General features: G+C 41.8%; 1 protein-coding gene across 5 annotated transcripts in view; it reads left to right on the plus strand.

The window, feature by feature from the left end:
* Nucleotides 1-14,487, plus strand: part of plcb3 (phospholipase C, beta 3 (phosphatidylinositol-specific)) — a 187,471-nt gene that overhangs the window by 98,582 nt on the left and 74,402 nt on the right. For all 5 annotated transcript variants that reach the window (XM_060918498.1, XM_060918364.1, XM_060918314.1 and 2 more), the window contains exon 3: nt 10,910-10,978. In XM_060918498.1, coding sequence (XP_060774481.1) covers nt 10,910-10,978 — 69 coding nt within the window. The remainder of the gene's footprint in view (nt 1-10,909; nt 10,979-14,487) is intronic.

Raw genomic sequence — 14,487 nt, forward strand, 5'->3', positions numbered from 1 at the left:
TAAACTTGTACTTTGGCAATTTCATCAAGGCATCCTTGCTTTCTGAAATCAACTTCCCTCACAATTTTTATCCCCCGCTGGCCGAAAGACCCAAAGGGGGATTATGTCGTGGCGATATCCGTCCATCCCGGGAAGGGTACTCACCTTCTGAAATCAACTCCTCTCACAATTTGTGGAGGAATTTCACTAAACTTGGCAGGAGGTTTTATTGTATGACAGTGATGCGCATATTGAAATTTAGTTTAATTTGGGCAAATTTTACCAGAGTTATGACATCGTTGCCAGCGGGAGATATTGTGCTCTCAGAGCACTCTTGTTTTCTTTTGACCCACGTTGGGTGAAAAAAAAAGTGTGTGTGTTTTTCCAAAGAGAATGGCAAGTAATATGAATTGTTGTTCCCACTTTCTGCTGAAGCAAATATGGTTTAAGATTTAAAAATGCAGCAACTGAGTACTCTGCTAAAGCCTGAGCTGCTCTGACAGGATTCTTGTTTAGGTAACGTCGACTCTAATGTCAGAAGTGTGTTAATTAAGCTGCCATCTTATCTTTTGTGTGAGTTGGCAGCGTGACCTCATGTTATATACAGACTTGGAAAAACATCAGCAGCTTCCACAGTTAAATTCATTAGGAGTGTAATGTCAGGATTTAACTCTATCGTTTTAAACGTTCTCTAGTATGTGCTATATAATATAGTATAATGACTGTTTAGCTTTATGTGTATGAAAGATGCATGTTTTCATAAAAAATTCCAACTAGGAGGAGCCTGATCTCTGAACTGTCATTTTACAATGAATATAATTCTGACATGGAGTGAACACACGACACATTTCGTTTCTCACTCGCATCAGTTTGATTTAGATCACACGCAAACATATAGTACTGTCAAATGTTTAGACACACCATATGAACAATTACACACATTTTAAAACAATGTGGACAAGTCCCTGTGAATTACCCAGTATGGCCAAAAGTATATGGACACCTGTCCATCACACTCGGATGTGCTTATTGAGCATTTCATTCCAGATTTATTCCCTTTACCGTTATAATACCCTCCACTCCTCTGGGAAGGATTTTCACTAGATTTTGGAGCGAGGCTGGAGGGATTTGTGCTCGTTCAGCAGCATTATTGTGGTCAGCCACTGATGTTGGCAGAGAAGACCTGGTGTGCAGTCAGCATTCCAGCTCATCCCAAAGGTGTTCAGCGGGGTTGAGGTCAGGACTCTATTCAGGACACTCGAGTTCTTCTGCACCAGACTTGGCAAACAGTGTCTTCATGGATTTTCCTTTGTTTCAGCAGGTTTGGGCCCCTTAGTATGTAGCTACAGCATACAAAGACGTTCCAGACAATTGTGCACTTCCAACTTTGTGGCAGCATTTTGGGGCCGAGCCAAGCTGTTGTGATGGTCCAGTGTCCATACACTTTTGGCCATATGGTGCAGCTATCACCTTAAAAAAAAAAAAGAAGAAATGAAAACTACGGTAGTGCATGAAATATAAATCTGTGATTTACCTTGTAGCTAGAAATTGAAGTATCCTGAACAATCAGAACTGTGGGGAGAACAGTGCTATGGTATATTTAAATAATTCAGTTTTTATCCCCTGCTGGCTGAAAGGGGATTATGTCGTGGCGATGTCCGTCCGTCTGTCCCGGGAAAGGTGCTCACCTTCTGAAATCAACTCACAATTTTTGGAGGAATTTCACAAAACTTAGCAGGATTCTTTGTTATATGTCGCTAACGTGCATATTGCAATTTTGTCAAATTTGGTCACCTTTTACCAGAGTTACAGCCCTTGATTAACAAAATTATACTTTGACAATTTCATGAGTGGTTTTTTTTTTGTTTGTTTGTTTGTTTTTTCCTTCTGAAATCAACTCCTCTCACAATTTTTGGAGGAATTTCACCGAACTTGGCAAAAGGCATTGCTGTATGTCCGCAGTACGCATATTGTTATTATTTTGTTCAATACAGTCGCATTTTACCAGTTGTGGCCCTTGATTAACAGACTTGTACTTTCACAATTTCATGAAGGTGTGCTCGCCTTCTGACATCAACTCCTGTCACAATTTTTGAACGAATTTCTCGAAGCTTGGCAAAAGGCCTTGTTATATGACGGTAATACACATATTGCGATTTAATTTTGTTTGTGAAAATTTTACCGAAGTTTTGACCCTTATTTAAGTAACTTGTACTTTGACAATTTCATGAGGGTGTATGCTCTTCTGAAATCAACTCCTCTCACAATTTGTGGAGGAATTTCACCAAACTTGGCAAAAGGCTTTGTTATATGACAGTTATACGCATATTGAAATTTCATTTAATTTGGGCAAGTTTTACCAGAGTTATGCCCTTAATTATTAACAAACTTGTACTTTGGCAATTTCATCAAGGTGTCCTTGCTTTCTGAAATCAGTTTCATAACACATTCTGGAATCAACTCCTCTCACAATTTTTGGAGGAATTTCACGAAACTTGGCAGGATTCTTTGGTATATGTCAGTAATACGCATATTGCAATTTCGTTCAATTCAGTCGCATTTTACCAGAGTTATGGCAGAGTTGCCAACGGGGGATATTGTGCTCTCAGAGCACTCTTGTTCTGTATTTTGATTATTTTCTACATTGTAGAACAATACTGAAGAGATCAAAACTATGAAATAACATCTGAAACATGTATGAAAATATGTGATTGGCAAAAGTGTTAAAACATTTCATATTTTAGATTTTTCAAAGTAGCCAGCGTTTACCTTGATGACGCTTTGTACACTATTGGCATTATCTTAACCAGCTTCATGAGGGTGTCACCTGGAATGCTTTTCAATTAACTGGTGCCTCATCAAAAGTTAATTAGTGCAAGTTCTTGCCTTCTTAATGTGTTTGAGATCCAACAGTAAATAGTAAATAATAATAATACAGTAAATAGCCCTAGGCGGCACGGTGGTGTAGTGGTTAGCGCTGTTGCCTCACAGCAAGAAGGTCCTGGGTTCGAGCCCCGTGGCCGGCGAGGGCCTTTCTGTGTGGAGTTTGCATGTTCTCCCCGTGTCCGCGTGGGTTTCCTCCGGGTGCTCCGGTTTCCCCCACAGTCCAAAGACATGCAGGTTAGGTTAACTGGTGGCTCTAAATTGACCGTAGGTGTGAATGTGAGTGTGAATGGTTGTCTGTGTCTATGTGTCAGCCCTGTGATGACCTGGCGACTTGTCCAGGGTGTACCCCGCCTTTCGCCCGTAGTCAGCTGGGATAGGCTCCAGCTTGCCTGCGACCCTGTAGAACAGGATAAAGCGGCTAGAGATAATAATGAGATGAGTAAATAGCCCTATTCCACAACTGTAGTAATCCATATTATGTCAATCGTTTAACTAAGTAAAGAGAATCGTTACTTTAAGACATAAGTGTCTTTTAATGAAGAATAAAAATAAAGAATTAGGAGGTGTGTCCAAACTTTTGACTCATGCTATACATTCAGTATTGCAATTGACGGCATTTAAATAGTTAATTCGGAATCAGCAAACAGTATAAATTAATTTAGATTAAAAAAAAAAAAGCACATATGTATTGATGAATATAAAAATAGTCTATGTTCTAAATGGTCCTGTGCTCCTTCTCCAAGTCCCCTCTCTGGTGAACATTTTGAGAGGTTTATGTATAGGACGGTGAATGTCTGAAGGAAAGTCTTTAACATGAAAAAGTCTTCACGTTCCCGATTGCTGACTGTTGTGTCCAGCGCAGTGTTTTCATGATGGCCATTCGGAGACACAGGCAGAGCTCCACATTCAGCGTCATTACTGGCTCAAATACTTGTTCTGATTGTTTCCTGAGGCTCTAATTGGGGAAATAATTACACATAATGCAATTTCCAGAGAAAGCCTGAATGGATTGCATAAAAGCACACTGACACTCCTCATAGCTTCATATAAAATGATTTGGTGCTCGATATCATATTTAATTTGATTGATTATTTTACATGGTGGTTTTTTTATGCGGTTAAAGACTGACAAATTAGACATCGGAGGACTCTAGTTTTGTTTAAAGCTCGTTTTTCCTGTCGTTTTCTGCTAATCCACTGCGTGCGGGACGCTGTACTGCCTCGGGAACCTCACAGGCAGCACAAATGAGGACTGCAAGACTGCAAACGTGCATTTTGAGGCACAGCAAGAGCTACTGACTGCGAGTTGGCCTAGTGGTTAGTGTGTTCGCCTCTCGATCGAGAGATCGCAAGTTCTACTCATGGTCAGGTCATACCAAAGACCATCATAAAAATGGTACCTACTGCCGTCTGGCAAGGCACGCTGCAATACAGGTCAAACTCTCACTGTTACCAGAGGACTGGTCCCCCCACTGTAACCCTAGCTGTATGGGCTATAGAAACGGAGATTGGCGCTGCCCAGTGCACCCGATTGCATGGCTCAGGAAGGACTTTAGACTTTAGAAGAGCTATCGACAGGTTCTACATTTTATCTGTAAAAAAGACCTTACAGCAGTTTGAGTGTGTGTCGAGTGTGAACCATGCCAAATAAAACTGTAGCTGATGTCAGAGAAGTTCACTTTTTTTGTGGTTATCGTACAATATTTGAGTCATCCGTTATCTGATTGGTCATTCTGTTTCTCGTTTAAGACTTTATTTGTGTATACTTTGCAATACTAGTTTATGAGAAGCTTTTTGTTTTTCCTGGCGCATCATTTGTTTCAGTTTGTCAGCAAATATGTCTCATATCTACCCCATAATACCCAGTGTATGTTCATGTTCCTCTGTGTCGGCTGCTATTGGAACGATTCCCTAGTGGACTCCTACCAGTAACCTTTACCCCATCACACACACTCAAGGGAACGTTCAACTCAACAACTTAATCATTTGAGAGAGCAAGAGAATGCGAGTTACATTGCCAAATAAGAGAAAATAGAAGCGCGCACAGATAAAGCAGTGACAGCACAAAGAAAAGAGAAGATTTGAAAGATGAAGACGTCAAGAGAGAAAGGATGATACAAAGGCAGAAAGGATGAAAGAGAAAATGGGCGAGACTTGGAAAACAGAGGGGGGGAGAGAGAGAGAGAATTTACAGCCCTGTTCTGCTTTGTTTACCAGGCCCGTTTATGAGCTGCTTTGTGTACAGAGCGCCCGAGCACAGCCATACTGGTGCTCTTTCTATAGTTGTTTGTCTTTTATCCACTGCAGTTTTACTATGTCCTCCTGCACACCCTGTATTTGGGCTGGAATCTGGATTAGTGAGCAACCCATGGAATAACCTTTAGTCTTTGAGGTCGTTGTGGAGTGCATTTCGAATTATTGGTCAGCGTGTGGCGAGTCTCTCTACGTCCGAGTCCTGCAGCGACGTCTGGGCTGGATCTCATTCCAGTGTGGGACTAGGGCTGGGTGATATGACCTAAAATTATATCGCAACATTTTCTGACACTTTCATGATGAACAACAAGGGCACTCGGTAGAGTGCATACCTCTGCCAAGCCACATATTTGGATTTGCATCAAAATCTAATCAATTGATCCTTGGCCCATGGCCCACCTTTCCTTGAAATTTCATCAAAATCCATTCACTATTTCTTTCATTCATTCATTCATAGCTTTATTTATTGTTGATATGTACAATGAGTCAAAGACTCGTACCAAATACATTCAAGCTAATAAAAGATCTAAATTAAAAATATAAAAAAAACAAGCATTAAACTACTATAATAGATAAATATCAAATACATATCATTATATCAAGGCGGTCTTATCTCATCTCATCTCATCTCATTATCTCTAGCCGCTTTATCCTTTTACAGGGTCGCAGGCAAGCTGGAGCCTATCCCAGCTGACTACGGGCGAAAGGCGGGGTACACCCTGGACAAGTCGCCAGGTCATCACAGGGCTGACACATAGACACAGACAACCATTCACACTCCCATTCACACCTACGGTCAATTTAGAGTCACCAGTTAACCTAACCTGCATGTCTTTGGACTGTGGGGGAAACCGGAGCACCCGGAGGAAACCCACGCGGACACGGGGAGAACATGCAAACTCCGCACAGAAAGGCCCTCGCCAGCCCCGGGGCTCGAACCCAGGACCTTCTTGCTGTGAGGCGACAGCGCTAACCACTACACCACCGTGCCGTCAAGGCGGTCTTATATGAGACATAATATTAAATTTAATAAAAAATGAAAATGTCGTTAAGTCGAAAATCGAACAATGCGATATTAAATATATCACGCACATTAATCAATATTAAACATACCTTTTGAAGTACATTGGGAACAGATAAGCAAACAAACGGAGGTGAGAACATGACCTCCTCCAGCAAAGTCGATGGAGGTTATTATGTTTATCGTGATATAGATTATGCTTTGAAAACAATCTTTAGAGACAAAAGAACTTGACGGCACATGCAGACTGTTCATAAGTATTCTTGGGTTTCATGTGATGTCACATCCGCCTCATTAGTTATTCAAAACTTTAGCTGGTGGTCTACCAAAGCTCAGTTGACAAAGCGTTTGTACGGGGAAGGTGCATTGCTTGCGTGAAAAATGCCTTACGCTTGCGTTGTTTTAGGTTGTTCGAATTGATCAAACTGTAAAACTGATAAAAGTTTCTTCAGGGTTCCCTGTGAACTAATAAAGGGTGAACGAACACAGGATTTCATGAAAAGACGTCAAGAAAGGTGGCTTTCGAACCTCTCACTGAAATCGAAGGGAGCCGAGTCGAAGCATGCTCGAGTTTGCAGAGATCACTTAGTGAAAGGTTTGTATCCCTCTCAGCTATGGCGTTAGTGTTCTCCAAGTACTTTTCTTGCTATGTGTCGTTATTTTACAGTACTGTTTTTAGTCACGAAGTGCTAAAGTCCCCAGCTGTTTCTTTCTTTACTTCTCACAAAGTCCATATGCATGAAGGTCGCGACAAAATTCCTCCCCAGCCATATGCCGCTTTTCCACTACCAATGCGGCTGAGTCGGGCTGAGCCGTGCCGTGCTGAGTTGGGCTGAGTCGAGCTGAGTGGGGCTGTTGGAGTTGCGTTTCGACTACAACCGCGCTGAACCGTGCTGGCTGGAAGTGGGTGGACACATTGGGTGGAGTTAGCGAAAGTGGGTGGACGTCAGGTGATGTCGTTATGCGGCGCAAACAGTGAAATCAGTGAGCTTTTAAGCGGTAGTCTCACAACCCGGATAGTAAACAATAAACATGGAGGACATGGAGTCGTTAGTGTTGCTGGTCTTGGTGCTGTGGCTTGTTGTCACCGACAACGCCAACAGACACTGGCAAGAGCGTATAGATGAGGCGAGGCGCATAAGGCTTCATAATTCTCGTAATTCGTAATTCTCCTTCTTCCGGGTTTACGGTGTTTACAGATCCCAGCGTGCTCGTGGGGCGTGTGTGGGCATGTGAGGACACTCCTCCTCACCAATCAGTGCACAGGGGAGTGTCTGCTCCCGCCCCGAGCCTCACTCAGCTCGGTTTGGCTCGCTTCAGCCCCACTCCAAAACCGTGCGAGTTTTGGGGGCTGAGCAGGGCTGAAGCGAGCTGAGTCGTGCTGCTCTTAGATAGTCGAAACGCGAGCCGTGTCGGGCTGAAGTGAGCTGAAGCGAGCTGAAGTGAGCTGAAAAAGGGTAGTGGAAAAGGGCCAATACAGTTACAATGCACCGTGATCACTTCTCCAGCTTGTTGAACTAAGATCCAGGTCTTTAAAGGGGTTTCTGATGATCTTTGTGAATTATTTACTAGAGAGATAAGAGCCAACACAAGTGAAAATCAAGTGAACTGTTGTTTGTTTACACTTCAACTTGCAGCACTTTGTTGTAAAGATGTGAATGAAAAGCTTAAAAAAAACCCCATACTTAGACGGGCAAAAACAGTCCAGAATTCATTCAGCAGTGACTTGATCCCGAGGTCCTTTACCCAGCCACATGCAAAAAAGTTGTAAGCCTCCAAACTCTTCCACGCTTTCATCTGTTTTGCGGTGTAGAAGGACGTCTGCAACACCAGACAGTTCGAGATGTCGGGGAACTCGACTGAAGGGTGGTTTTCGAGATTGTATGACACATCCTTCTTTCCCAGACTGTAGGGGTCGATTCCATTGCACATAGCAATCTTCTGAATATATCTAAAGCGAGCAGTGGCTTCTAGATCACGAGCATACTCTGATAAGTTATCACTAGTTGTTTGCACTACGGCAGGTATTTTGGTTTGCTAGACCACCAGCAGTTTTACCGGAAGTGAAATCGCTAAGAAAAGTCACGTGACTGAAACCCAAGAATACGAACACCAGGGATCCAGGGGGCGCTCATGCACTCTTGTGCACACCTGCTCATTGGGCAGTTCGGGCTTGTTGGACACCTGTCATAAACGTTTGTCGTTTCTCACACAAGGCTCTCGTTCGTGAGCTCCAGTGCTGTGTTTGTGTGCTGTGTTTTGGCTCTTTGATCTAGAACACTGTTGGTTTGCTTTGTGCTTGTGTGCTTTAGTGTTTTGGCTTTGTTTTCCTGATTTTTTTTTTTCTGCGCTGTGCTCTAGTTTTTGTTCATAAAGCTGTTTTTTTCCCCCACCCATGACCTGCTGTCTGCCCCTCCATTAAGATTGTAATATAATAAGCCAAACATTTATTAAGCTAGTTGTACGTAATGTGCTACATTATACAGACTCTTCCTTGATTTATTCATGGAGTAAAACCACTGCAGCTATCTCTTCATTTCTGGAGGAAAGTTGATATTTCTGCTAAATTGCAATACTCATGATATTCAGTTGGCTGACGATATGAACGGTCATATCGCAACAAACAAAATTTATTTAAATAATATTGTCTGGCTTTCTTTCATGGTATATCAGATATATTCCATTCAGCTAGCATGATATTGAACTCTTCTTTGACTCGGAATATATCTGATATACCACGAAAAAAAGCCAGTCAATGATGTTGTTATTATTATTATTATTATTATTATTATTATTATCTCATCTCATTATCTGTAGCCGCTTTATCCTGTTCTACAGGGTCGCAGGCAAGCTGGAGCCTATCCCAGCTGACTATGGGCGAAAGGCGGGGTACACCCTGGACAAGTCGCCAGGTCATCACAGGGCTGACACATAGACACAGACAACCATTCACACTCACATTCACACCTACGCTCAATTTAGAGTCACCAGTTAACCTAACCTGCATGTCTTTGGACTGTGGGGGAAACCGGAGCACCCGGAGGAAACCCACGCGGACACGGGGAGAACATGCAAACTCTGCATAGAAAGGCCCTCACCGGCCACGGGGCTCGAACCCGGACCTTCTTGCTGTGAGGCGACAGCGCTAACCACTACACCACCATGCCGCCCCTTATTATTATTATTATTATTATTATACTACATACACATTCCTTTCGAGGGTTTATCTTTCTCTTTCAAAATTCTCTCAATCTTCTGTATTTAACAAAGCAAACCTGGCAGCCATGTTTGTTTACAAATTGTCAGTCACTCACTAACAGAAGTTTTACGTCTCCGTGTCTCTTTTCCAGTTTTTCGATGTCCGTTGGTATGTTTTTCTCTTGTAAACATGCGTGAAGAATATCTAATGAACTTTTGGTAACCTTTTGGGTGTTCGAAGCGTCTTTCTCTTTCCCGGTGAACAAAGAAATGCTTCTGCGCATGGGCAGCGGAAAACTTTGTCATTGGATATTCACATCCGCTCTGACGTCATGTCTTGACAACCGTGCAATATCGTAAACCATATTCAACACTCCTTCTCTGTTGGGTAGAGTGACGTAATACATGTAGGATAAGCGATATGCGAACAATATTGCATGCTATCAAACCAAATGAATGAAACCTGCAAGAAGGGAATAGAACACGTTTTTATTCCATTGAAAATGTGTCCTGTATGTATAACGAGACAGTCAATGATGGTGTAGCTCACTCCAGCCCAGTCTAGTCCAGAAGGAGCGATCTAAAGTGGGCCACCTTGCGCAATAAATGTTGGAACCTATACACGCTATATATAGAAGCTGTATACACCCTAGGAATACCAACCTATTTGCCAGAAAGAATCCAAAATATTGAGGAATTGACTGAGAAGAAGTGATTTTTGTTGAACTGCTCATTAAGGCTTAATTAGTCCATAACTTTATTAATAATTGTAATTAAGCAAATCTGGATAGAAGTTATATGCACCCTAGGTACCCCTACCTTCATGCCAGAAAGAATCAAAATCAGTGAAGAGAGAGAAGAAGCGATTTTCGTGAAATGTGGACGGACAATGGACAACACGATAGCGTAAGCTCATCGCCTATCAGTCGGATGAGCCAACAATTATCGATATATCGCCCAGCCCTATGTGGGACTGCAGAGAGCTAAAAGATTGGGTTAATGCGCCATCCATAATGACCTCATCCCGAGTCTGTTATTCAACAACGTTATACATGATTATTTTATAATATAATCAGAGGAACAACTTTTTTTTTTCAAACATGTATGTAGATGTGTGTGAGGCAGCACAGCTGAGTTTCTCCAGGTCACGCTGTCAGTGCGAAATCAGGACTAATATCTGGTCAATCATTGCTCATTAATATGTCATACCTTTTTGTCAGATCACATTTGAGATTTCATCCAAAATTAACTTCTTGCCTTCTCTCCTTTTCCCTTGCTACAAGTCCTCATTAGATCCTGTGACAAAATCTCATCTCCACTTTCAATGTAGAACTTTTGCACTTCATATTTAAACAAGGACTATTTCGCTCCACTTACTACCTCCAGCAGAGCGGCTCTGTAAAAAGCGCTTGGGGTTTTAACACCAGCTGGACTTAAAGGCTGTGTTGCTGTCCGTGAACTCTCTCATGAATAACAGTGTGATTTGTGTAAAAGTCCCGAGTTCAGAGCTGCAGATGGTTTGAAAGTACGCTCACGCAATGGTTTATAACGTTCTATTTCCATTTCTCCTTAGGAGGTCGAGGTTGTGGACATGAGCCATATCAGAGACACCAGAACCGGGAAGTTTGCCAAGATACCAAAGGTACTGTGTGTGTATGTAAGAGTGTTTATGCATTAACCGTTTTATAGCTTTAATTGTGTGTGTTCGAGAGAACATTTGAGTATTAGTCATTTTATAGCCTAAGTGTTTTTAACCCCTCTGTGTGGTGCTTTTCAGATCTGCGGAATTAAACCTGAATAAATAAGAGGCATATATATACATATACATATACATACACAGTGGTGCTTGAAAGTTTGTGAACCCTTTAGAATTTTCTATATTTCTGCATAAATATGACCTAAAATATCATCAGATTTTCACACAAGTCCTAAAAGTAGATAAAGAGAACCCAGTTAAATAAGAGAAAAATATTATACTTGGTCATTTATTTATTAAGGAAAATGATCCAATATTACATATCTGTGAGTGGCAAAAGTATGTGCACCTTTGCTTTCAGTATCTGGTGTGACCCCCTTGTGCAGCAATAACTGCAACTAAACATTTCCTGTAACTGTTGATCAGTCCTGCACACCGGCTTGGAGGAATTTTAGCCCATTCCTCCATACAGAACAGCTTCAACTCTGGGATGTTGGTGGGTTTCCTCACATGAACTGCTCGCTTCAGGTCCTTCCACAACATTTCGATTGGATTAAGGTCAGGACTTTGACTTGGCCATTCCAAAACATTAACTTTATTCTTCTTTAACTGTTCTTTGGTAGAACGACTTGTGTGCTTAGGGTCGTTGTCTTGCTGCATGACCCACCTTCTCTTGAGATTCAGTTCATGGACAGATGTCCTGACATTTTCCTTTAGAATTCGCTGGTATAATTCAGAATTCATTGTTCCATCAATGATGGCAAGCCGTCCTGGCCCAGATGCAGCAAAACAGGCCCAAACCATGATACTACCACCACCATGTTTCACAGATGGGATAAGGTTCTTATGCTGGAATGCAGTGTTTTCCTTTCTCCAAACATAACGCTTCTCATTTAAACCAAAAAATTCTGTTTTGGTCTCATCCATCCACAAAACCTTTCTCCAATAGCCTTCTGGCTTGTCCATGTTATCTTTAGCAAACTGCAGATGAGCAGCAATGTTCTTTTTGGAGAACAATGGCTTTCTCTTTGCAACCCTGCCATGCACATCATTGTTGTTCAGTGTTCTCCTGATGGTGGACTCATGAACATTAACATTAGCCAATGTGAGAGAGGCCTTCAGTTGCTTAGACGTTACCATGGGGTCTTTTGTGACCTTGCTGACTATTACACGCCTTGCTCTTGGAGTGATCTTTGTTGGTCAACCACTCCTGGGGAGGGTAACAATGGTCTTGTATTTCCTCCATTTGTACACAATCTATCTGACTGTGGATTGGTGGAGTCCAAACTCTTTAGAGATGGTTTTGTAACCTTTTCCAGCCTGATGAGCATCAACAATACTTTTTCTGAGGTCCTCAGAACTCTCCTTTGTTCTTGCCATGATACACTTCCACAAACATGTCTTGTGAAGATCAGACTTTGATAGATCCCTGTTCTTTAAATAAAACAGGGTGCCCACTGACACCTGATTGTCATCCCAATGATTGAAAACACCTGACTCTAATTTCACCTTCAAATTAACTGCTAATCCTAGAGGTTCACATACTTTTGCCACTCACAGATATGTAATATTGGATCATTTTCCTCAATAAATAAATGACCAAGTATAATATTTTTGTCTCATTTGTTTAACTGGGTTCTCTTTATCTACGTTTAGGACTTGTGTGAAAATCTGATGTTGTTTTAGGTTGTATTTATGCAGAAATATAGAAAATTCTAAAGGGCTCACAAACTTTCAAGCACAACTGTATATAGTAAATACATCCATGAAGTTTCTGAAAAGAATAGTTATTATCATCTCTCTGAGCGTCCTTCCTTAGGTCGTGTTTGCCTGGCTGCAGAGCTTGGAGTACTGTCCTTAGGAAGGGTTGCTGGGAGGCATTTCTGCATGATGTGCTTATGTTTGCAAGATCAGACCTCCCTGACTGACCCACAAAACCCTGTGCCAAGTTTTATAGCCCTACAGTTAGAGAGAAATATCCCCACCCTGTTCACTCTGCCAATTCAATTCACTGTTATTTGTAGGCTATCTTAATAATATACATACATTGTCACAAAGCAGCTTTATGGAAATCCGGATATAGATTTATATCCCTAATGAGACTCCTTTGACATTTTGAAAGGATTCAGACTCCATGCTCCAGGTGGTGACACGGGATAGTGAGGTTTTGGTCATTATCTGTGTAGAAGACTCATGTTAAAATGAAACGTGCAGTGAAAGTGTATTCAGGATTACAGCACAGAGCTTAGCTTGAACGTTTGTGAACCCTTTTTAGAATTTTCTATATTTCTGCATAAATGTGACCTAAAACATCATCAGATTTTCACACAAGTCCTAAAAGTAGATAAAGAGAACCCAGTTAAACAAATGAGACAAAAATATTATACTTGGTCATTTATTTATTGAGGAAAATGATCCAATATTACATATCTGTGAGTGGCAAAAAAATATGTGAACCTGGTGTGACCCCCTTGTGCAGCAATAACTGCAACTAAACGTTTCCGGTAACTGTTGATCAGTCTTGCACACCGGCTTGGAGGAATTTTAGCCCATTCCTCCGTACAGAACAGCTTCAACTCTGGGATGTTGGTGGGTTTCCTCACATGAACTGCTCGCTTCAGGTCCTTCCACAACATTTCGATTGGATTAAGGTCAGGACTTTGACTTGGCCATTCCAAAACATTAACTTTATTCTTCTTTAACCATTCTTTGGTAGAACAACTTGTGTGTTTAGGGTCGCTGTCTTGCTGCATGACCCACCTTCTCTTGAGATTCAGTTCATGGACAGATGTCCTGACATTTTCCTTTAGAATTCGCTGGTATAATTCAGAATTCATTGTTCCATCAATGATGGCAAGCCGTCCTGGCCCAGATGCAGCAAAACAGGGCCAAACCATGATACTACCACCACCATGTTTCACAGATGGGATAAGGTTCTTATGCTGGAATGCAGTGCTTTCCTTTCTCCAAACATAACGCTTCTCATTTAAAGCAAAAAGTTCTATTTTGGTCTCATCTGTCCACAAAACATTTTTCCAATAGCCTTCTGGCTTGTCCATGTGGTTTTTAGGAAACTGCAGACGAGCAGCAATGTTCTTTTTGGAGAGCAGTGGCTTTCTCCTTGCAACCCTGCCATGCACACCATTGTCGTTCAGTGTTCTCCTGATGGTGGACTCATGAACATTAACATTAGCCAATGTGAGAGGCCTTCAGTTGCTTAGAAGCTACCCTGGGGTCCTTTGTGACCTTGTCAACTATTACACACCTTGCTCTTGGAGAGATCTTTTTTGGTCGACCACTCCTGGGGAGGGTAACAGTGGTCTTGAATTTCCTCCATTTGTACACAATCTGTCTGACTGTGGATTAGTGGAGTCCAAACTCTTTAGAGATGGTTTTGTAACCTTTTCCAGCCTGATGTGCATCAACAACGCTTTTCCTGAGGTCCTCAGAAATCT

The sequence above is a fragment of the Neoarius graeffei genome, chromosome 1 (genome assembly GCF_027579695.1).
Source record: "Neoarius graeffei isolate fNeoGra1 chromosome 1, fNeoGra1.pri, whole genome shotgun sequence".
Lineage (NCBI taxonomy): Eukaryota > Metazoa > Chordata > Actinopteri > Siluriformes > Ariidae > Neoarius > Neoarius graeffei.